The sequence below is a fragment of the Physeter macrocephalus genome, chromosome 21, assembly GCF_002837175.3.
Source record: "Physeter macrocephalus isolate SW-GA chromosome 21, ASM283717v5, whole genome shotgun sequence".
In the NCBI taxonomy this organism is placed as follows: Eukaryota; Metazoa; Chordata; class Mammalia; order Artiodactyla; family Physeteridae; genus Physeter; species Physeter macrocephalus.
In genome coordinates this window covers 107,222,664-107,246,620 of record NC_041234.1, presented here as the reverse complement: position 1 = coordinate 107,246,620, position 23,957 = coordinate 107,222,664, and the positions used below count along the sequence as shown (strand labels likewise).

General features: G+C 45.0%; 1 protein-coding gene across 7 annotated transcripts in view; it reads left to right on the top strand.

Annotated features, from left to right (window-relative positions):
* The window catches only part of ARHGEF6 (Rac/Cdc42 guanine nucleotide exchange factor 6), a 126,433-nt gene extending 106,505 nt beyond the window's left edge, over positions 1-19,928 (top strand). For 2 of the 7 annotated variants that reach the window (XM_028482163.2, XM_028482161.2), the window contains exons 11-21: positions 1,240-1,386; positions 4,182-4,268; positions 5,078-5,156; positions 6,419-6,564; positions 7,625-7,762; positions 9,332-9,352; positions 10,536-10,629; positions 11,762-11,851; positions 14,014-14,113; positions 16,492-16,546; positions 17,469-19,921. In XM_028482163.2, the coding sequence (XP_028337964.1) occupies positions 1,240-1,386; positions 4,182-4,268; positions 5,078-5,156; positions 6,419-6,564; positions 7,625-7,762; positions 9,332-9,352; positions 10,536-10,629; positions 11,762-11,851; positions 14,014-14,113; positions 16,492-16,546; positions 17,469-17,609 (1,098 nt within the window). In that variant the 3' untranslated portion in view covers positions 17,610-19,921. Of the gene's footprint in view, positions 1-1,239; positions 1,387-4,181; positions 4,269-5,077; positions 5,157-6,418; positions 6,565-7,624; positions 7,763-8,831; positions 9,006-9,331; positions 9,353-10,535; positions 10,630-11,761; positions 11,852-14,013; positions 14,114-16,491; positions 16,547-17,468 lie in introns of those variants that run through there. The other 5 variants (XM_028482160.2, XM_024128175.3, XM_028482159.2 and 2 more) reach the window with 5 other exon arrangements.
* The last annotated feature ends 4,029 nt before the right edge of the window (positions 19,929-23,957 follow it).

Genomic DNA, 23,957 nt, shown 5'->3' with positions numbered 1-23,957 from the left:
CACAGTTAAACAGCAAGTTGAAGACCAGAGTATAAGGTATCAGGTTAAAATTGCTGTTGTGGGTAAAAAATGGTGGAATATTGGCAGTTTGACGTGGTTCAACCCAAGGGAACAGCCCACTGAAACCCATGGCATTTATAACTACTTGTGTCCCTTCTCTTGTTTCCTATGTAAGTTGAATATAAAATGTCTCATTTGAAAAATGATACTTCATTCTAATCATTTTACATGTTGTAAAACTTGCTTTCATGGTTGTAGTATACTTATTCCCATTCTAGGCCTCAAAAATATGAGTGCAGTGAATTTATTTCCTCGAGTTTCCATTTACCTGAAAGGGGCAGCAGAGATTGTATAGAAAACACGCCCCCAAACACTATGATAGTCATTTGGAAACAGGAACATAACTAACCATATGCTTATTTTCATATTCGATTTAGAGTGAATACTGTTAAATTATTTTAAGATAACTTCACATTTTCTGAAGCAGTGAGATATATACGTATATAGTATATACTATATACAAATATATAGTAGTCATACCCCACGTGTTATTTCTTGGCTTGTATTTTCAGTCTGTATCTGTGAAATTCAGTTGTATCTCTTTTTCCAATCCTTTCAGGGATAAAAATTAACTTAGTACTTTTTCATAGCAATCTACTACTGGTCCCAAAACAAAGTATAGGGCAGTGCATATGTTTCCTTATAAGATCAGTTTGGTTAACTGTGACATAAGGAGTTTAATTTTCTCTTTTTCGATAACTCTTGGAGTCATTTTGTAAATTAAGATGTCACTTGGTTGGAAACTGAGTTAGAAAAATAAAATTGCTTGGTAACAAAGCACGATTTATGCAAAGCTAGACAAGATGGAGAGGAGCTGGAGCGAGCAGGGACACCAAGCAGCGGATCTGAACCTACTGGTCCTGTTTGACGTGATTCTGCTACTCGTCTTCCCTTAGTCCTTGTGGGGAGGGAGAGGCAACCCCCTTCTACCACTTTACCTTGATGTTTTGCAAAATGAGAAGTGGCTCCTCCTTACAAAATGTTTAGGGGCTGAAGGCTAGAGATTTAAGGTAGTGGATCTTTCCATCTGTCCGGAACGGACCTGGTGAATGGGGCTCGTGGTGAGGAATAGGGACTCAGCGGAAACCTGATAGTCAAGAGCCGCTTCTTACTTTAGCCTTGTTTTAGGTCTGTTTCAGAAGAATTCCTGTTTCAGTATGTTCTGCCTTGGTTCTGTAGGGGCAGTGCCAAGATGTCAGAAAGAGAAAACAGCTGGAGTTGCAGATACTTTCGGAACCTATTCAGGCATGGGAAGGGGAGGATATTAAAACCTTGGGAAATGTGATCTTTATGTCGCAAGTAATGGTGCAGTATGGAACATGTGAGGTAAGAGGTTTCAAATCTCAACACCCTTTCTTCCGTCTTTTATGTATTTCTTCCTTTATTTCTTCTTCCGCCAAGGTCAAATGCTCAAACTTTTCGCATCAGAAACTGAGCACCTGTTCTTTGCCCAGCCCTCTGCTTGGTGCCTTCAAAGAACTCATCAGAGGGCTTCCCTGGTGGCGCGGCGGTTGCGCGTCCGCCTGCCGATGCGGGGGAACCGGGTTCGCGCCCCGGTCCGGGAGGATCCCACGTGCCGCGGGGCGGCTCCCACCTGCCGCGGGGCGGCTGGCCCCGTGGGCCACGGCCGCTGGGCCTGCGCGTCCGGAGCCTGTGCTCCGCAGCGGGAGAGGCCACGGCAGGGGGAGGCCCGCGTACCCCAAAAAAAAAAAAAAAAAAAAAAAAAAGAACTCATTAGAGACAGATTAAAAGCCAAGCTGCAACTAGAAAACAAACCAAAATAGTCAATGCCAGATCATGCCATCCCTACAATAGATTCCATAGAAGTTCAGAGAAGGGAGAGACCAAGAAAAGACTGTATGCAGATAGGACTTGAGGAGGGGGCCGTGAAGAGAGAGGAGGAAGATTTTGTAAACAGGGGTGAAACGAAAGGGGTGTTTCTGACAACCTGGCAGCTGTATATGTCAGCTAAACTGGAGGGGATGGGGCTAGAGACAGGCCAGCTGGGTTGGAAAGTGGTAAGTACCCCCCAGGAAGGTGGTGGCAGAGAGGATGAAACTTAAGGGGCAAATATGAAACCTGTTTAGAAGGGAAAGCCTATAGGAAGTGGTGAGCCAGAGGCTAGAGGAGATGACGGATGTCATTTCAGACCTGGTAACTTTCAAGTGACGGTGGGTACCCAGGAGGAGATGACTTGTAGGCAGCTGTTGAAACGGTATAGAAATGTGAGTAGGAGGTCAGAGTTAGAGGCAGAGGTTTACATGCCCCTAACAGACGTGCCTTCTTGGGAAGTAAATATCCAGAGAGAAGCACGGAAGCCTGAAGATGGATTATGTCTTTTAGGAAGGGAGCGGGGTAGGGGAAGAAGGTTGATTACGTCACCTGGTGTGATTTATGGGGTATTACAATCGTCTTCTCCCTCCCCAGACGTCTTCCTCTACTCCCTGACAGGTCTCTGTCAGAGATTCATTACTGTGGGTTAATGTGGTGACCAAAGGGGAAAGCGGGGAGGGATAAATTAGGAGTTTGGGATTAACAGATTCAAACTACTATACATAAAATAGATAAACAAGAACCTGCTATATAGCACAGGGAACTATATTCAATATCTTGTAATGAGCTAAAATGAAAAGAATCTGAAAAATAATATGTATCTGAATCACTTTGCTGTACACTTGTAACATTGTAAATCAACTATACTTCAGTTAAAAAATTGGGGAAAAAAAGCAATCTCATTTAAAATGCAGATACCCTGGGGAAGGTTAATGCAGCGACTCTAACAGTCTTTCATACCTTTGGGATAAACCTCTTGGGTAAAGCAAGGACGAATCAGTGCCGGAAAAAGAAGACGAAGCAGGGACTCCCTGGCTGTCCAGTGGTTAAGACTGTGCGCTTCCAGTGCAGGAGGCTGGGGTTCAATCCCTGGTCGGGGAACTAAGATCCCGCATGCTGCGAGGCGAGGCCAAAAGATTAAAAAAAGAAAAAAAGACAAAGCAGAAGCCAGAGGAGAATCAGGGGAGTGTGGTGTGTCGTGGAAATTCTAGGAGGAGCATTTGAAAATGGTCAGCCTGCTGAGTGCTGCAGAAGGGTCAGAGGTCAAAGAGTATGGAGACCAGGAAGAAGCCATTGGATTTCCCTAGAAGGCAGTGATTGAAGACTTTGAGAGAGCAGCAGGGGTGCAGTTAGAGAGGGATCAATGGGGAGAAAACGAAGGCAGCAAGCAATTTGGCAATAAAATGTCAAGAAGTAGGGTGTTATGTCTAAGGAGCCACAGGGGCAAGTGAAAGCTTATGAAATGGACAGGAGATGTGCGTATGCTAAAGGCAGCAGAAAAAGCCAGTTAGACAGGAGAGGCAGCTGGAAGCAAGAGCAGGAGATGAGACCAAACAAGAGAAAGATGTGAGAGAACGCAGAACACTTGATAGAAAAATTAGCCTTGAAAGGTTGCTCTTCTCAAGCGGGAGAAAGGAGACCTCGGAGCCAGGCATGAGGGTAATTGTAGCTAAGATGGCCGGACGCACGAGCCCAGCACAATCTTTGGCATCTGCTCATTGCATATCTGTTTAAGGGATTCAGAGAAGCCTTCGTGTGTCAAATTTCCTTTAGTGCCATTTTAAAAAGTGTTTCCTTCTTTGTTTTATATGGGTATAATAATTATTGTGTAGTTATTGATTAACGGTAATTTTAGGAAGAGTTTACCATACATGTTAGGGCATAATAAATTTCCTATCACCTGAAAACCCCTTTATTTGGCCACTTTTCAAGTAAAATCATTTTCACTTTGGGAACATTGAGACTTACATTGTGCCCTGGTTGCAACTTGGGCAGGAAGACACTAACTGTGTGACTTTTCAGGCTTAACATGCTTGGGAAACAAGCATGGTTGTTTGTATTTAACTCTTATGTATAAGAAGGACACAGATAAACTGGGGGCCTATATCCATTTTCAAAGTAAAATTAAATGCGTTTTGTACTTTTAAGTTGGGTATCCTTTTTTAAAAAAAATCACTGTGTTTCATTGCCTTATATAAGATCTATGTTACAAAAATGATTCCAGGAATTCTTAATAAACAAAATGTGCAATTTATATTTTTCATTTAATCCTTTTCCTTCCACTTCAGGAAAAAGAGGAGCGGTACCTCATGTTATTTTCAAGTGTCTTGATAATGTTATCTGCAAGTCCTCGGATGAGTGGCTTTATCTATCAGGTTAGTAGATTTCATATAAAGCAAATAGCAAGACCCGTAATGAAAACAGGTTTCCATCCAGATGCAATATTTCCACTCCGGCATTAAAAGCTCCAGCCAGAAAAGACAGAATGTTCTGTCTGACCCTTCATGTAATTAAACAGTTTATAAGAGCAGATGTTCCTTCTCTCAGAGGCGTATGTGTTAGCATAATGAGTTTATCCTGAATGTCCACTGCTCTGGTTATAAGCTAGGTTATGAATGTGTAAATAGAAATTGAAGTCTGCAACTAGATGAATTAGCAACAGCATTTTTCAGGCCCATATCATATCATTATTGCTGAGAAAATATAAAGTTGAGACTTGCCCCTGTGGTTGTCTTATTACAGGCACGTCACGTGACTCAAGTTTCTGAGATGGAAGTCATTCACCTCCTTAGGAAATTCAGCTTCCTTTAGTCTGCTCCCCAAACACGGAGTATTATAAGTTACTGTCGCCTACATCCTATCTTGGCCTAGCAATTACTAGTTTTCATGAAATTCGAGTTTCTACTTTGTTTTCTGATTCTCAGGAAAACGTGTTAGAAAAGTAAACTGTGATTAAATCCTGACCTTATGGTTTAGGGTGTGTTAGCAAAACACAACCCACATTTTCCCCTTGCTTTCTTGTCTGATTAAAATTTAAAGCGGGAAAACATATTATCTATTGACAGACCAAAGAAATATGTCTCTCCCTAATTCACCAGTGATTCCTAAGCGGGTCAGAAAATCTAACAAATAAGCAGAGACATGTATAACCGCAGAATTAATGGAGATGTTCTTTTTCTGATAGGGAAAAATACCAATAGCAGGAATGGTGGTGACTAGATTAGATGAAATTGAAGGGAATGACTACACATTTGAAATCACTGGTAGGTAATTTGCTCTTCTTCATGTAGCTACTTCAAATTCTTTTTGAAATGCAGTGGGGTTTAAATAAGTAAGTGCTATTATTTTCTGTTATATAGTCCATGAGCAAGTTTTACATGGGCGTGGCAAAGCATATTCCATTTCCTGGGTTAATTAGGCTACAGCGATAGCACGGAAACCTCCTGGTCATTCAGAAGCCTCGGCTTTGCCATTAGTTTCAATCTTCTCTCGCGTAAGAGCTACTTGTTAGAGCTAAGAAATAACAAAATGGACCGATGTAAATGTAATTTTCTCTCCCTTCTGTTGTCTGTTCCCTGGTGGCAGAGCAGCCAAAGATGTGGACTTTTATCAGCCATTTTATCACCAGCCTTTGAATTAGCAAGATTCGGGCGTGTTTTTAAAAAGTGCTGAAAAGCCGTGAAACTTTCTTCACAAATTGAGCAAAATGCCACACCTCCATAATGCTCCGTGACATTTTGGCCTCTTGTCCCTTTTGCCAAACCTGTTTGATATCCACCTGATGGCTGCGCTTTTTGCACTGACACGACACGATGGCTAACACTGGGATGCTGGCCGCAGGCTTTACCCCCTTCTTTCCCAATAGGGAGCCCGAGATTTGGTGTTGGCCCAGAGATTGGAACCAGTCTTAGTTGGATCTTGCTTCATCTTTGATATTGGGTAAAGCAATACAATATTCTCATTTTAGACTATGAACTAGATGGACCCTGTGCTTACATTTTGGGATTGTGAGTTTGTTTAGAGTGAAGTGTTGTTTTTTGTTTGTTTGTTTGTTTGTTTTTGCGGTACGCGGGCCTCTCGCCGTTGTGGCCTCTCCCGCTGCGGAGCACAGGCTCCGGACGCGCAGGCTCAGCGGCCGTGGCTCACGGGCCCAGCCGCTCCGCGGCACGCGGGATCCTCCCGGACCGGGGCACGAACCCGCGTCCCCTGCATCGGCAGGCGGACTCTCAACCACTGCGCCACCAGGGAAGCCCTAGAGTGAAGTTTTATACTACTTCCAAGATTCTGTAAGCGGTAGAAATCCAGGATGGTTTTATAAATCAGATGTGAGCATTTATGTCTTTACTTTATTATCAGCGCTTATCTGTTCCTGATAGAGAAGTTTCAACAGGGTTAGCTCATAGGTATGAAAACGCCTGAAAATAGACACCCAAGTCCTAGCTGCAATGAAGTGTGTTTATGAATGAGGCAAGCTCAAGCTCCTCCTTGCCTTTTGTTTCCAAATGCTCCTAATCGGGCGATGCAGGTAACATAGTAGAGAGGATTGTGGTCCACTGCGGCAACAACCAGGACTTCCAGGATTGGCTGGAGCATCTGTACAGGCTGATCAGAGGACCCGCCTCTTGCAGTTCGTTATCCAAAACATCATCGTCCTCCTGTAGTGCTCATTCCGTAAGTAGTCCGTCTGTCCTGTCCAGGGATTATTGAGTCTCTTGTCAAATCCTGCCTGCTGAGGACTTACAAGAAGTGGTGAGCATGCCCTTAGCCTTTGGATAGTCTGAATTTGTAGGGTTTGAAGTACAGTCAAACCTCACTAATTCTGGTTTCTTATTATGGAGGGAGACCCATCCCAATTAACAGAGTTTGACTTGCGGTGTGCAGCTTTGTTTGACAGTATTAAGGCATCCAACTAACTGCTAGCAAAGTTTTTCTAGCCAGAAGTCCTGCTAAGATGCTTTAATGATAAACAGCATTTATTTTAATCAGCAACCATTATGTTCATGTTAATAATGCGCTAAGTCAAAGGAAATAGTTTACCTTCGTAAGTACTTGAACATCTCCATGCAGTCTCATTTATGCATCACATTCCCTGGGTAACCTTTAAGGGTGAACTTTGAGCGTTGTCTCCTTCCATTTTATCATAAATTTAGAGTTCACGGAATTTGAATTGATGAGATTTTACTGTACTTGCCGAGTGAGATTGCAGATGTGCTGTGTTGTCTCTTAACACTCAAACCTGTGATGCCCAAATTCCAGTTTTGAGCACAGTGTGTGGTGGAAAGAACAAGGGCTTTTGGCATCAGATCTGGGTTCAAATCTTGGCTTTGCCAATTGCCAGCTGGTTACTTCACTTTGCTAAAGTTTGTCTTAAGTTCTTCTCGGGAAATAACCTATTTAAGTGCCTAATTGAGTGCCACACACATGACCAAACTCATTAAATGTTGACTGTTACTCCACTTTCCTCCCTTAGAGGGGAGCAAACACCTGACTTGAATGAAATCCCAGGACAGAGGGAGGGCAGGATCATGGGATGTGGAGTGAGTGAGTTTTGTGCTGTTCCTTAGAGACCCCAGAGTCTTGACTGGAAAACGCCAGTTCTCCAACTGGAGACTTGTTTTCCCATCTTTTCCTTTCTGGGGCTGCCTTTGCGGATGCAACGAAGCTATTGCTCTTCTCTCAGTGTGTGGCCCAGGGGTCGGGTTCAGAAGGCAGATTGCCAACATCTCATCAGACATTCTCCCAGTCTTTTAGCTCTACCGGACAGCCCCGAGGACCCTTGGAGCCTCCTCAAATTATAAAACCGTGGAGCTTAAGTTGTCTGCGACCTGCGCCTCCACTTAGACCATCAGCAGCGCTAGGTTATAAAGAGGTAATTTTGCTACATATGGTATAAAATGCTTCTGACAAGCTGATTTTGTAGCTTATTACAAAGAGTTCCATGGGCATGTGCTAGAATTGATGATAGGTGATACATGTCAGTCAATCTCGAATTGCCAGACTCAGTGATTTTTTAAAATTAATTTTCCATTTCTGCGTTGTCCATCTACACATATTTCTTGAATATCCACAAGGTTTCTGTGCAGTGCCTGAGTTTCCCTGGTCTCCCCCTGGAGTGCCTCTGGCTTGCCTTTATGATTCTATGATAATTCTATAAATAGGTCATGATGTACACACATCTCAAACAAATGCCACTTCATTAGCATTGAATTGCTAACCAAGCAGTCCGAATTCTGCATTTGGAATCGTTTTGATCGCTTAAACCAAATCAGTAAAAGTCTTATGGGACCAAGCCATGGGTCTGACCTATGAAAGTCTGAATTATTTGCTGCAGTTGGAAAGAGAAAAAGAATTTAATGAAAGGAGTGTTTTTATAAAAAGAGGCTTTTAAGCGACAACCCTAGAGGACATCTGATATTTGGGTAGAATGCGGATTTCAAGGTTTTTTGTTTTTTGTTTTTTTTTTTGTCTAGAAGTGGCAGTCAGGAAATGTCAGTCACTATCTTCCGTAACTGTGTGGGGCGTTACCTTTTCCATCCAAACGGTGTTTTGTTTTTTTTTTCCCTAACAAGTTTCTCATCGTTTCAGCTTTCGGAAAAGATCCTCATTTATTAGTAACTATCCTTTAAATAGGTCTTACCGAGTGAAGATTTAAGTCTGTGACAATTATGAGAGGCGTGTTAGAATTACGGTGCAAAGGCAGCATATATTTTTGTGTCAAATGTGTGTTTTGATGAGTGACGCAGACTTAGCTCAATTTTGAGTTTTTGATTTAAAACACCATGCTTCACTTAATTGTTTCACTGAATTGTTGCCTCCAATTCTTAGTGCAGTAAAAGTAGGACAATATTTGGATATGGGAGGATTTTTTGATCCTTTCAACCTGACATGATAGGAGAAATAATCCTTGAGCTGAATCTTTATTATGTACCTCTATTCAGAATTTGGCCAGGAAACAGCCCCACAGGTTGGCTTTGGAAATTGACCGGTGATTCCTGCAATCATCCAGTTTTCTCCTCTGATTACCTAAACCAGGAGTGCCACTTCACAGTTACCTAAGTCCCCTTTTTAATGATGGATATTTTGTAATTGTCAGTTACTAAGTTCAAATTAAGGTGAGCTTTGAAGGGTAAAGTTGACTTAATCCTTCACAGAACTAATCCATTAAAACTAAGGCATGATCACTTTGTTTCTGCTGGGAGATGTGTATTTCAGTTATTTTCAGCATTTGTTTTTCTGCACAGAACTGTATTCCTTGGGCTTTTGCATGATGATATTGCATCTGAAACTAATGTGGGAAACATGATGATATTCTCTCTGTGTAATTTATGATAACACTAACATTTCAAATGTTGTTTTAGAATTATTGATAAATGGATTTGGTCATTATAACCATCGACCTCTCACGCTCATCTTCTCTTTCTTTACATATTCACTTTAGAGGATGTCTTATATCTTAAAGGTAAGGGTAGAATGATATCTTTGGCGTACAGTGACATCATATAATGCTGTGCTGTAACCTTTGATGAATGAAGCTTTCCTTTATGCTTGTTTTGTCCCTTGTTACAATTGGTGGCTAAAATATGAAGATACAATTCTGACATGTAAGTACTTTCTTCAAAAAAGTAGGCACTTGTGAAATATGTACGAAACTGTCCTCTTATATGCCTCTAAAATGTCTGTTTTCCGTGGGGTTTTCTTATATGCTGTTTCTATTTTTCCTGTTATTTTTGTCACATGTGAGTTTTTCATGTCTGTCTGTTTTCAAGTCTAAGTGGATCACTGAGGCTAAGTGGAAGAAATTAAGTTCTTTGTTGCAGTTATTTTTAAGGTAGTAACTGTTATCCCTGCATCCTGTATATACATTGCATGGAAGATTGGAATAAGATGATCGCTATTTACTCGTGTACTTAATGAGCACCTTTTTAGACCTGCTGGTTATCCATATGGCAAAGGCAAATCCAATAATTCATCTCTCTTTTATCTACGAATTAAAAATATGACTTTATAGATGTATGTTTAAGCTTGCTGTAGGTATGTTATGCCTAACCCCAAATTATTTATCAGGAAATCCTTCATTTGGCTCTTCTCTCTGCCTACAGGGAATTCACTTAGTCTCTCTGCCTTAATCTTCCTGTCTCACAAATGGAAATTGATTATTCTTCTTTGTGGAACTGTCGCTAAGGAGAATTTATTTAAATAGTTTTGAAGCTCTTCAAAAAGCAGCCTATACCCCATTAATAGTTAAAATTGTTATTTCATTCCCTTAAAGCTGTATCGGTGGGGGAATATAAGCCAAGTTGGGAATACTGTTATTTCTCTAGGAGTGACACCCATTACTTTCTCTGCAGATGGTACCCTAAAGGCATTTGACCTCCTAGAGAAGCAGCCGCATCTGCAGTAGGCCCACACCATTCTTATTCCCATCGCTATGGCAATTGAGAGGATAATAGCGTTGCCTCGGTTTTATTTAACCTTTTAGGGGTTATTGGAGCCATTTGTATTGTGTATAGTAGTAAATCCCGATACCCTCCTAAGTGAGACTGTCAAAAATAAGAGAGAGCCGTTCTATTTAATTTCATTTGCTTTTTAAATTTGTTTTTGGGGGAAATTTTTAATTCATAAGGAAACCTCTATCCTTACAGGAATCTGGTAAAAGCCCCAAAACGATGAAGAAGTTTCTTCACAAAAGAAAGACCGAAAGAAAGCCCTCGGAGGAGGAATATGTCATCCGCAAAAGTACGTGTTTCGTACTTTTAGAAAGTTGGTTGTGGAGGAGGAATTTTTTGAAAGAAGAGGGTTCGAGCCGTGTGTTCTCAGCGTCTCCTTTGACATAAAGAGAAATGCATGGGAAGGCTTGGCCGCCACCTCTCAGATTTTGGAATAAGCTGTCTCCTGCTGTTTTTCCTGCCGCCTTAGGCAGACAAACCATCTATATAGGTTTCATGTTGAATACTTGGCTCTACGTGGTTTAGAACCACTAAAGGGACCCATTCGCTATGGATACATTTTTTTCTTCCCTCTTGGTTTCTGACACCTGAGATATTTGCCTTTGCTGAGATCGACTAAATAGGCCCGAAGCCTGAGATCCTCTGGAATTTTAATGTTCAGTGATGTTCTCAGTTGGTCAAGGAAGCAGCCTGCTGGCATATAGAAACAGGGCTGAGTTTAGAGGCAGGCTGCAAAGTCGGTCAGCCAATCGATACGCACACATTTGCCTCTCTGGGAACAAGGTACTCTGGGACACACGTGAAGGAGTAAGTGATGTGTCACAAAGGGGTGACAGAGCTGTGTGTATCAGGCCGAAATACAGGCTGGATAACTCTCTGCTGGACTCTAGCTTCTGCTTCCCCTACCCCTCACCTCGCCCCTGGATGTGCTCGTCAGCATGTTAACAGTCATTTCTAGAATGAGTTGGAGGGGGTTGGGGGAACGAGAGGGGGAATCAGTGACTAGGCTGGCTGGTTGGGAAAAAAATGGGTGGGACTAATGGTGGAACGTTTCCTAGAGAAAGTGAGCCTTGAAATTTGATGGAGAGGAAGGGTGTGGTGTATGGGATGAGAACTGAGGCCAGCGCCAAGCCCAGTGCTGGCCTTGTAGCCTCTGAGACACTGACAGGACCCTGCACTTTCGAACTCCGGGTGGCTTCCGAGCAGGCCACCCGCGGGGCCGAACTCACTGGTGCCCACTCCGGAGCTCCTTGGGGACGGTGCCACCCTTACTCCACCATGCCAGCCGGTCCGCCTCTCCTGCCTTTCATTAAGACCATTGGTCAGAGAAGCCAGTGCCTAGCACCCGAGTGCACTGCGTCATTTCGAGGGTCCAGAGGCATGGATCTCCCTGAGGAGTCACGCTTCATTACGCTTGACAGGTACGGCTGCTCTGGAAGAGGACGCTCAGATTCTGAAAGTGATCGAAGCCTACTGTACCAGTGCCAACTTTCAACAAGGCCACGGCTCAAGTAGGTTCCCCCAAACCACTTTCTCTAATGAGTGATGTCTCTTTGCGACTGCTCACCACAGGTGGGCTACAGGGCGTGTAAAGCAGGTGACCTGCCGCGGAGGGGCGGGCACAGGGCTGCATCTTTCAGATAAGCTGGTTTGAGCTACCAAGCGGTCTGTTTACCCACTGTTTCTTTTCACCCAGAGACAAAGAGAGATGCAAGAGTAAAAAAGTTGGAGGTGATAGAAATGAAAATAAATTTTTTTTTAAAGTCACTCTCCTTTGAAGTACGCAGATACCTTCACCAACACTAGTTAGGAATTAAAGAGCCCAGAGAGTTCCTGTGTCTGTGAACTGATGCTAATCTCTTCTTATAGGCAGATTTGGAAAGGAAGTCAAAATACTATCTTTGATCAGCTGCATATTTAAGCAAACAGAGCTTCACCAAACTCAGGTTTCAGAGTTGCTCTGAAAATCTGGAAATGTAGCTGCTTAGCAGGGCCTGTTGAGAATGTCTACAACTTATCAGGGAGCCATTAGGTGAGGGTATTTCCCCCAACAACTTTCAGGCTACAAACTGAAAGCGAGATAATACTTTCTGATTCATCCTTGTGCTTTTACAAAAGCCAGGTCACATCGCTTATGTCCTTGGTCTTTCATTACTATAGACATTCAGGATACCTGGTGTGAGGGTCTTGCGTCTGTGTAAGAGATACGTTCTCCATAATGTTCCATCTGGACAGCCACTGAGCCCTGGCTTGAGTGTGGGCAGGGCTTCCTCAGCAGACTGCCCTGACCGATGCTTCCAAAGTAACACGTCTCTCAGGTCGTCACGGGGAAAGCATTCTATGGGGAAGCTGACACATTTGACTCTGGAGGGGGGACTGTCACACCTTCTGCTTCTCAGGCCAAACCTGCCTCTGGCTTTGGGCACGCCCAGCCCTGATAACAAGGTTCGAGGAGTCAGGAAAAGAAAGTGAGAGCAGTGTTTATTGCAAAAACGAGGAAAGAGAGGGGGGCAAGGAGACGCCAGAAGCAGCAGCCCTCATACGAAATCTGACCTCACCTCTCACCGCCTCCTGTCCTCACACGGATAGAGACGGGAGATTTGCTCAGAGGTGCGGGCGGGCATTCTGGCCTCAAGAGTCTCATTCCCCCCACCCCACCCCGTCCTCCCTGGCCTCCCTTTTATGTGTGGAAAGCGTCTAGCATAGTGCTTGGACGTGGTAAGCGTTTTCGCATCCTGGCGACCGACACCCTCCATCCCTCTCCGGCCGGAAGTCCCGCACCCGTAGAAGCGGCCGCTATTGTTTCGTGCTGCATCCAGTCAACTGGTTAGTCGGCCAGTCTGCTATGCACCTATTAAGCACCTACGAAGTACTGGGCCCCGAGGAAGGCAGAGACACATCCACCTCGGGAAAGGGATGAAGGTTGAGTGAAGGCACTGAGTGTTCACAACTGGAAGGAACTTGGCTTAGAAGAGAGGAAGCCAGTGGCTCTGAGAGGAAGGATCCAGAAGGGAAGGGGAGGTTGCAGGTGCAGGAGAGCTGTCTGGTCAGGTCCCGTGGCTGCGCTGTCACCTCTTCCATCCCAGAGCCTGGAGATGGTGAGCAGAGAGCAGTAAGGACACCTGCATCTTTGCTGCTGTTGTGATTATCTCCCCAACGCCCCCTCTACCCTCCATGAAAATGGTCTTCACTGACCCTGCTTCACCCTGTAGGACGGTAAAGAGAACAAATGGGAGTGAATGATGCTTCTGAGGCCCTTTAAGCATGCTGCGTCCCAGTGCAGTGCTACGTTCTGCATGACTTACTCAAATGCAAAACCCACAGGGTGTGGCGTGCCGTTCCCCAGAGATGCGCAGGGAGGAATGGTCACTGGCCGGCTCTTTGCTCTGGAAGAGGCAAAACAGGAAAGGATGGGGGCTTGGTTGAGGACACTTCTCACAGCGGCCTCTTCACGTTGTGTTTCTGAATACAATATGTGCCCCCCCCCCGCCCCCAGGATTGAATCAGTGTATTTGGCCATTTCGAATTTCTCCCGTCAGGAGGATTTCGTCAGCAAATGTTGGGTGACTACTTTCGGGGTGCCAGGCAGCCAGATGCCGTCAACAAAGACCCCTCAAAAACAACAGTAGAAAGGAACTAACCCCCAACAACCTCTTGCCGCCCTTGTCTGTAGGTGCCCGCAAGGATTCCGTTCCCCAAGTCTTACTCCCCGAGGAAGAGAAACTCATCATTGAAGAAACCAGAAGCAACGGCCAGACCATCATTGAAGAAAAGTGCGTAGAGCGGGCTAAACCTTTTCTGATTTTTCTGGGGGCTGGAAAGAAGGTTCTGCCAGGGCAACGTGGCTTTGGCCAAGCCTGCACGGAAGGACAGTCCCTCCTCATCTGAGAATGTGGCCCTCTTGGCTGACTGTGCAGTTGGGAGCCTGGGAGGGCTGCCCCCCAACAAAGGGAAGGGGGAAGGGGAGGCAGAGGAGGTCAGGAAGGGACTTCAGGGCACGCAAGAATACCACGCCACATGGGTTTGGGAGGCATTGGGAAGGCCATAGCGCCAATTCCCTTGCCCAGAGGGGTGCCTCTCACATTTAGTGACTCAGGCACTAGATTTTCACATACTTGACCTCATTTAAACTCCTGCCGCAAACCTGGGAGATAAACGTTACTGTCACCACTGTTACAGATGAGGAAACTGAGATTCAGGGAAATTATGTCCCTGACTTAGCTTTGCACGGTAGTGAGGGTGACCTAACGGGGGAAAATCAGGTTAAGTACATGTTTATACTTGAGTCATTTCTGAAGTCAGGCCTAAATTTGCATAGGACAGCGTGTTTCACAGTGCTTGGCATCGTCAGTGTATTTTTCCATCTGGTGTATGAAGTGATACGACCAAACGGTGAAGCACTTGGGCTCAAGAGAATAACAGCCCTGATTCAGCTCCAGATTCTGGTACTTGTTAGCCGTGTCACCTGGAGCAAGTGCTATCACCTCTCTGTGCCTCAGTTTCCTCGTCTGTAAAATGGGTATGATAGTAATACTTTCAGGGTTTTTGTGAGGTTAAATGGAATAAGAAGTACAAAGGCTAGCACATGATAATTACTCAATAAATGATGATTGTTATAATTACTATTATTATAGCTATATTAACCCCTACAATGACTTTATGAGGTTTTCGGAGAATGTGGTATTATCCCCATTTTGTATGTGAAGAAAATAAGACCAAGAGAGGATGAGAAGAAAACTGGTTACCTAAGGTTAGAGGACTGGTAAGTCGTAGGGTCAGAACTGGAGCCCAGATCTCCAATGTCCTTGTCCAGGGAGAAAGCCAGAGAGGAAATGGCTCTTCCACAGTTCTGCCAAGGTGCTTTATCCTTTTTTGGAATATATGGACTCTTTTAGAAATAATGCCCCTGACTTTGTGTTTGTGTCATGTACGGTGGTGTAGGGTCAGATAGGTGAGAAGGGCAATGCCATAGCACAGATAGCATAGGATAGGCAGGACCTGGTGACACCTCTCATTATAATATGTCAGGTGATGGTCCTTTCTGCCCGCAAGAGAGAAATCAAAACCTCATGAGGAGCCCTAGTCTCTTTTTTTTTCTTGACTTTTCTTTTTATTTATTTTAAAAAATTGAAGTAGAGTTGATGTACTGTATTATATAAGTTACAGGTGTACAATGCACTAGTCTGTTTTATTTTTTTTGGACTTGCCGAAGCTGGGAAGCGAGCAGCACAGGAGGAGGGAAGTATGGAAAACGTGCGGCGACACACGGTGTTAGAAAGAGCTTGTGTGATGCTGCTTGTTAGCCCGTAAAATGAGAAACACATGACTCTTTTTGAATTATGCCTTTCTCAGGGTATATGCCCAGTAGTTGCAGCTCTGTTTACAATAGCCAGGAGATGGGAGCAACCTAAGTGTCCATCATCAGATGAATGGATAAAGAAGATGTGGCACATATGTACAATGGAATATTACTCAGCCATAAAAAGGAACGAAACAGTTATTTGTAGTGAGGTGGATGGACCTAGAGTCTGTCGTACAGAGTGAAGTAAGTCAGAAAGAGAAAAACAAATACCGTATGCTAACACATATATATGGAATCGAAAAAAAGAAAATAAAAGGTCATGAAGAACCTAGGAGTAAGACGGGAATGGCGACGCAGACCTACTAGAGAATGGACTTGAGGATGTGGGGAGGGGGAAGGGTGGGCTGTGATGGGGCGGGGGTGGGGTGGCACAGACATGTATACACTACCAGGTGTGGAGTGGATAGCTGGCGGGAGGCAGCTGCGTGGCACGGGGGGATCGGCTTGGTGCTTTGTGACCACCTAGAGGGGTGGGATGGGGAGTGTGGGAGGGAGGGAGGCGCGGGAGGCAGGAGATGTGGGAGCATGTGTACGTGTATGGCTGATTCACTTTGTTGTAGAGCGGAAAGTGACACACCATTGTGGAGCGATTGTACTCCAATAAAGATGTTAAAAAAAAAAAAAGAGAGAAACACAGGGACCATTCATAGCAGTATCTCTTCTGATCCACCAGCAAGGCCACTGCTTTTCAGGATCTGTATTTCTATAAAGCTGCTTTTCTTCTTAAGTATCACTTAACGATAGCTCAGTGCCATCTATTAATCTATGAACTTTATCTTTGTGTTCTAGGAGCCTTGTCGATACTGTTTATGCCTTGAAGGATGAGGTCAAAGAGCTGAAACAGGTAATGAAATTCGAAAGTCGTTTTCTCAGATCCTAACGGGCCTTCCCCCTCTTCCCTGCTGTGCACTGGTACATGCCCTCAGGAGAAGGCCAGGAACAAGGTGGTGACGTGGGGACTCTTAGTTCCCTTGTGTCAGCCGGGTGGGTTTTGTTGATTTTACCACGGGGCCTTGGGTTTCAATTTTTGAAGCTTGCTTATATACCTATTTAGGGATCTACAATAGGATCACAAACTCAGTTACAACTTTCATGTTCCCTGACTTTTGCAAACAGAATTTAAGAAAAGATAAGTCATTCATGAGCATGTAAGTGTAAACGGAGCCATAAATCATGATTTGTGGGCTCCTCTGCAGATCTGATCCAGTGCTCCATGAGGGACACTCTTCCTTGGGTTTGAGGACTGACTGTACCTGGTGACAGGGTAAAGGATGGATTGAAGGGAGAGAGACCAGAGGCTGGAAGACCACTTAGGAGGTTATTATACAACTCAGGGTGAGACGTGATAAAGTCCTGAGCTGAGGAGGGAAAGCCGTTCAGGCTGCGGAGGAGGGACACAGATGTAAAGGAAGGCGCATCGCAGAGTTAGAGCCTTTGGAAAATGGTGCCATGATGTGGGGATTAAGAAAGAGCCAGGGATGGAAGATGAGTCTTTTTACCGGGGTATCTACTTTGATATGGTGGTGCCCTTCACGGAAATCAAGAGCCACAGGCGGAAGAGAAGTTTGGGTGGTGGGGGAGATACTGAGTTCACTTTAGGACGTAATGAGTCCGAGGTGCTTGTAACACGTCTAAGTTGGCATTGGGGACCGTGGACCTGGTGCTCATGAGCTGAGATGAGGTCAGTACCAGAGAGACTGGGGAGGCCCCTATGTAGTTATCTGAGTTGAAAGAGAAGAGACACTAAGTGTCTTTTCCCATCATAGGAGAATAAAAGAATGAAGCAGTGCCTGGAAGAAGAGTTGAAATCAAGAAGGGACCTAGAAAAGCTGGTCCGGAGGCTGTTGAAGCAAACTGATGAGTGTATGCGGGCCGAGTCCAGTAGCAAGACCTCCATTCTCCCGTAACCATCACAGTGCAGCTGGCAGAGGGTGCCCGCAGGGCATCGGGAAATGTCCAGCTGAGTGATCTGACTCAGTTTGCTCACTTCTCTGGTTTTTATTTCGTATCTTAGTCTCTTTCTCTCTCTCTCTCTCTCTCTCTCTCTCTCTCTCTCTCTCTCTCTCTCTCTCTCTCTGTGTGTGTGTTTGGTTCAGTGTTTGTTGTTGTTTGGTTATTGGTTGGTTGTTTATTTTTTTTGACAGAGGTCAAAGCAAGAGGGGGTGAACGTCTCCCCAGAGCCTTTTCCATTCAGTAAGCAAACGGAAGCTAATGTAGGCAAATGACTTACATGGTCTTCAGATGGCTTTCAATTCATAGTGCCTCTCTACCAGCCATTATCTCGGGTCACTCTTTTTGGGCTGGCTGCTGTCCCAAAGTGGCCGGCCATGGCTTAGTAAATGTGAACTTGACTTTCTCCCCCAATGCTTTCCTGTGCCTGGCAGCCCCTCAGTAGCTGATTTACTGAAGGCAACGCTTCTGGAACTCTGACTGGCGTAGGGTGAAAGGCTAACACGTTTGCCCAGTGATCCAGCAGCCCTTCCCTGGGCCGTCCTCAATGCACACTTTTTTAAATGACTACCCTATTTTGTCTATAAGACCAAGAAAACTGTAGTGCCCTCCCTCCTTCCGTGCTGGTTTACATTTTAACTCTGTGGGACAGAAGCTCTGGTCACCCATGCCAACGCCAAATCCATTAGCAAATTGCACTGGACAGCCCTGCCCTTCAGTAGCAGAGTTGCCCATCTCTTGCCAGTGCATGATAGGTTTTGTCCCTAACCTTCTGCCTTGTGTGTAAGTTTTCTATTTCCCCAGTGCTTTTAGCCAAGCATACCAAGTGGTGTGTCAACTGGTATGTGTGTGCTTTGCTTTTTAAAAATACAGGCTGTGAGCACTTACTTTTTTCTACATCACAGATTCAAGTTGCGACTTCTCATCCTCCAGCCTACACTTGAGGAGCTGTTGTGCCCTAGCAGACAGCTTTAATTCCCTTGACTGCTCTACCATATATGCTGTGAGAGGCTGTAATAGTCAACAGCCTCCTCGAGTGGGACTCTAGGCATTATTTGCAGAAACGTGCTGTTGGTCCAGTGTGTATAGCCGTAAAGAAAGGGCCCCTCTAGTAGCTGTGTGCTGGCTACTAGTGAAGCTCATTATTTGGAACTGGTTTACTCAAGTTGCTCGTTGAATCAAACCCTCGCCTTTGTGAGTATCTGAGAAATTAGAACTGTGATAAACCAGGTTTAGAAGAGGGTCACAGGAGGGCAACACACATCCAAATTCAGCACAGTTGAAAGTTGGCCTGGGGCTGTAGGACAGAGCAGTGCAACCTGCCCCTGTCTGTCCCAAAGACGGGAAGTTTGGCCAGGTGGAGGAGATCGCTGCAAAGAGAGGCCAAGGACCAGGGGACTGAGCGAAGTTGTCTCCCAGATACATTTGATGGGTGCCTATAAATGCGGGTTTTGCGAATGTTGTTTAGGAACCAGACTTGAAGCTTGAACTCCCCAGCTTGTTAAGCCCTTTTCCTTTCTAGTACAGGGTGAGTCTCAATTCCCATACCTACATGGTACGGGGCTGTTGACTGCTTGCTGCACAGCAGAAATTACACCATCCATGGGAAATGGACTGTTCCTGCAGATCAATCTCAGCCAACCACACCCAGCTGTCTTTGGAAGCTGAAGACCGAACAAGATTGCTGGCAATGGCTGTTGTTCTGTTTTTAGCCCAACAGTTTAGAGATGCCGTCCTTCGTCTCCAAATGGAAAACAACAATAACAGCAACACAGATCATAGCATCTGCCCTGTCTGTGGTTAGTCAGTGGCTTGCAATAAATGTGCCCACTATATCCATAGGAAACATTTTTGTGATTACAAAGTACTTTAGTTGATAAGGTATATAGGATTGCTTAAAATATTGAAAGGTCTTTATTTTAAAGTGACGTGTCCATATGCATGTTTTGGGGACGCGGCCCTTCTGATGAGAGGCCCTGTGTACTCGGGGTAACGCTCACACTCAACAATCCTATATGGGAAACGAAGCCATGTTAACCTGACGGCAGTGTCTCCATAGTTGTGTTGTTTACAGTACTCTATAAATGGGTCCCTGTTACTCTGTAGTCAAACTGCTGCCCTTCGAGGCCTTTCAGTTCCTCTTCTGTCATGTCCCTTCTTACACAGCTCAAATTTTCTAACTTGTTTTTATTTTGAAGACTTTTAAAATGGACATTTTCAATAAATAAGAATAACAATGCTTTATAAAATAAGTCCTGTGTTTCTTCTTCATTTTCTTTTTCTTTTTCTTTTTCTTATTTATTTTTTTGCTACCTTTTTCACTCAGGGCAGATGATATTTGTTCCCCACTTTAAAGAGATAATACATCTCTTGAGAGAGAACCTTCTGTAACTTCTCCACCCCTCTCCTCCTGCCCCCAACCTATAAACTGTCTGTACCTCTTCTCACCGTTTTCCTTCCAATATAAGGGAAAGAGATAGTCACTTTCCTGTTCAAGCTTATCCCTTGATCTTTAGTCTTGTTTCCGTCCCCCTTTGTATTTTGCAGGATTTTGTCAATTTTGCTCTATTTTGACCACAGGTGGAATGCTGGTGTCAATGGTCAGGTTGAAAATATTTGCTCCACCCTCAAGGTAGATGCACTGGATATTATCTGTTGCTACTCAGCATCCATTCCTCCCCCCACCCGCAGCCCCAAGGCTAAAAAAGCACCTAGCCCAGACTCCCTTGCAGCTAGGGTTCCGATACAGTGTAGGTTCTGATACAGCGTGGGTTCTGATACATTTTCAGTTCTGCCAGTGAGATGCCTTTGTGCAATGTTTGAAAGCCTTCAGTTAGGCAGAGGCTATCTTCCTGGGGCTTGTTGGCTGGCAGGAGGTTCCAAGGATATGTTCGTGGCTTCTGTACTACCTATGGGTGACAGACTGTAGTGGCAGCAGCATCTTCTGAAACTGGATTGGATTACAGCCACCGTGTTATGACCTTGAAGCCATAGTCAGTGGAAGCCCCCTGACTTCCACTTCTGTAGCTGTCTATTTTTTTTTTTTGTGGCTGCATTGGGTCTTTATCGCTATGCGTGGGCTTTCTCTAGTTGTGGCGAGCGGGGGGCTACTCTTCGTTGTGGTGCGCAGGCTTCTCATTGCGGTGGCTTCTCTTGTTGCGGAGCGCAGGCTCTAGGCACGCGGGCTTCAGTAGTTGTGGCGCGTGGGCTCAGTAGTTGTGGCTCGTGGGCTCTAGAGCACAGGCTCGGTTATCGTGGTGCAAGGGCTTAGTTGCTCCACGGCATGTGGGATCTTCCCGGACCAGAGATCGAACCCGTGTCCCCTGCGTCGGCAGGCAGATTCTTAACCACTGCGCCACCAGGGAAGCCCCTGTAGCCGTCAGTTTTATAGGCACCTGATATTACCTTTCTGCTTGAGATCACCTCAGCGTAGGAAGCCGAAGCAATAGCTGTAACATGGCACCTCCCATGTGCTAGGCTCTGCACTCTTTTACATAGTTAAGCTCCTGTAACCCTTGCAACAACCCTATGAGGTATTCACTATTGTTACCCCCATCTTACAGGTGAACAAAGGTACAGTGGTTGAACAATATGCTAGTATGTGTGGAGCAGGGCTTTGAAACCCTGGTCCGTCTGCCTCTTGAATCCATGCTCTTGCTACTGCAGCTCCTCTTCTGCACTTGGTACTTGCCAAGTCAGCTTCTATCTCGGCCATCTACTTTCCTGAAGTCACTGATGAGCTCTTACTGACAAATCCAGGGAGCGCTTTTCAATACCCATCTTGACCTCTCTGCAGTTTCTGACCCTTGCCTCCTTGATAAATCTCTCCTTCCTGGGCTTTCATGATCCCAGCTTCCCTGGCGTTCATTTAACCTTTCTGACCGCCCCAAAGTCTCCTTTGCTGGATCTGCCTCCTGCCTGTGCACTGAATGTTGCTGATCCTTGACGCTCTTTGCCTCTTCTCTTCCTTTCTATAGCCTCTTCCCGGACAACCTTGTCTATTCCTCTAACTTTATTCATCAAAGTGCAGATGACTCCCTGGTCCATATTTTTCCATCCTGACCTTTTCTCCTGAGCTCCAGACCCGTGGATGCAGCTACCTTGTGGACATCTCAACTTGGATGTCCTACAGCACCTCAAATTCAGCATGTCCCAAACTGTACTCCTCATTCGTAGTCCTAGATCTGCTCTTCCAATGTTTCCTATCCCAGTACATAGCACCCCTGGCCACTTAGTTGCCCGAACCGGAAAACCAAGTACTGTCCTTTATTCCTTCCTCTCCCTCAACCCTGTATAAATTTATACATTAACCCTTTATACATTTAGTCATCAGGTCTTACCATTTTTAACTCTGTTGTAACCCCTGAACTTCTCTCCATCCTCCGTTGCCTATTTGTGATGCTTATCATCTCTCCCTCAGACTAATGCATCTCTTTGCCTCTTGTAGTCTAGCCTCTTTGGTGCCAGTAGAATGATTATCTAAAGGATCTACGTCATTCACCTGTTTAAATATTTAATCTCTTGCTACTCCTCAGCACACTCAGTAAAGTTGGATCTCCTTGAATTTATCTTAAGTCCCATAATATGCCATTTGCCCTGCCTAGTGTCCCTTTCCCATCCCTGTCCATCAAGCAAATTCATTCCTTTCCATTTAGAGTCAGCTCAAGTATCTATGTGAACTCCTGATTTCTAGAACGCAGGTACATATGTATCTCTGCATGTATATGTGTACATTTATATGTATGTAGTGTGTATGTTTGTATGAATTAGGGTTGCCAGATAAAATACAAGACGCTCAGTTACGTCGGAGTTTCAGCTGTACATCAAATAATGTTTTGGTATAGATCATGTCCCAAATATTGCATGGGATATATTTATACTAAGTTTTTCAATGTTTACCTGAAATCCAAATATAACTGGGTATCCTGAATTTTTTTTTTTTAATTTTTTTTTTTTGGCTTTGTTGGGTCTTTGTTGCTGTGCGCGGGCTTTCTCTAGTTGCGGCGAGCGGGGGCTACTCTTCTTAGAGGTGTGCGGACTTCTCATTGCAGTGGCTTCTCTTGCTGTGGAGCATGGGCCCCAGAGCGCACGGGCTTCAGTAGTTGTGGCGCACAGGCTCAGTAGCTGCGGCGTGCGGGCTCAGTAGTTGTGGCTCGTGGGCTCTAGAGCGCAGGCTCAGTAGTTGTGGCGCGTGGGCTTAGTTGCTCTGTGGCACGTGGGATCTTCCCGGACCAGGGATTGAACCCGTGTCCCCTGCATTGGCAGGCTGATTCTTAACCACTGCGCCACCAGGGAGGTCCCTACCCTGAAATTTTATTTGTAAGGCTGACAGCTTTAGTACCTACATGCGTATACATAGGCGTCTAAATGCATACATTTCCTAGGAGAGGCGACATCCTAATAGCAATGAACACAGCTGTGCCCAGAACTTGGTTTCTAAACACTATACGCTGCACTGAAAGGAACGAGGGCTCCTTGGAGAGATAGCCGATTCTACGGCTGAGGCAGGAGAGGTACAAGATGAGCCTGGAACATCTTGTTCTGCCAGAAAGTAGTGCTCGGAAATATGATAGGGGCATGTTACAAAGACACAGGTGCAAACTTGAAGAGGCTCTTACTGGCCAAATAAGGGAAAATTTGAGCACGAAAATACAGTAATGAATTTGAAAACATTGGAAAAAGTAGAAATCTATGTGTCCATATCGATAAATAAGTAAGTGGGAAGAAAGGGAAGGCCCTTGTTTACAGAACCATGCTGAGGGTTGACTGGTAAATGTGGAAGGAACTCTGGAGTTGGAAGATCCCCGTTTTGCAGCCATCATAGTAAAGACCGATTCAGGCAAAAATTATCATTGGGTGTTAAATGTAGAGGGAAACTTTGATGACGGAGCAAGTTACTTGTATGGTCTTAAAGTGTTTCCACAAAGAGTGCTTACTAGTTGCAAGGTGGAAAATAGTAACTCTAGATAGAGTGGGGAAATTGGACAGCACTTTAACTGAGTGATCAAAATTCACATCAGCAATGAGAGGCAGGGACTTCCCTGGTGGTGCAGTGGTTAAGAATCTTCCTGCCAACGCAGGGGACATGGGTTCAAGCCCTGGTCCGGGAAGATCCCACGTGCCGCAGAGCAACTAAGCCCGTGCGCCACAACTACTGAGCCTGCGCTCTAGAGCCCGCGAGCCACAGCTACTGAGCCCACGTGCCACAGCTAGTGAAGCCTGTGCGCCTAGAGCCCGTGCTCCACAACAAGAGAAGCCACCGCAATAAGAAGCCCGCGCACCGCAACGAAGAGCAGCCCCCGCTC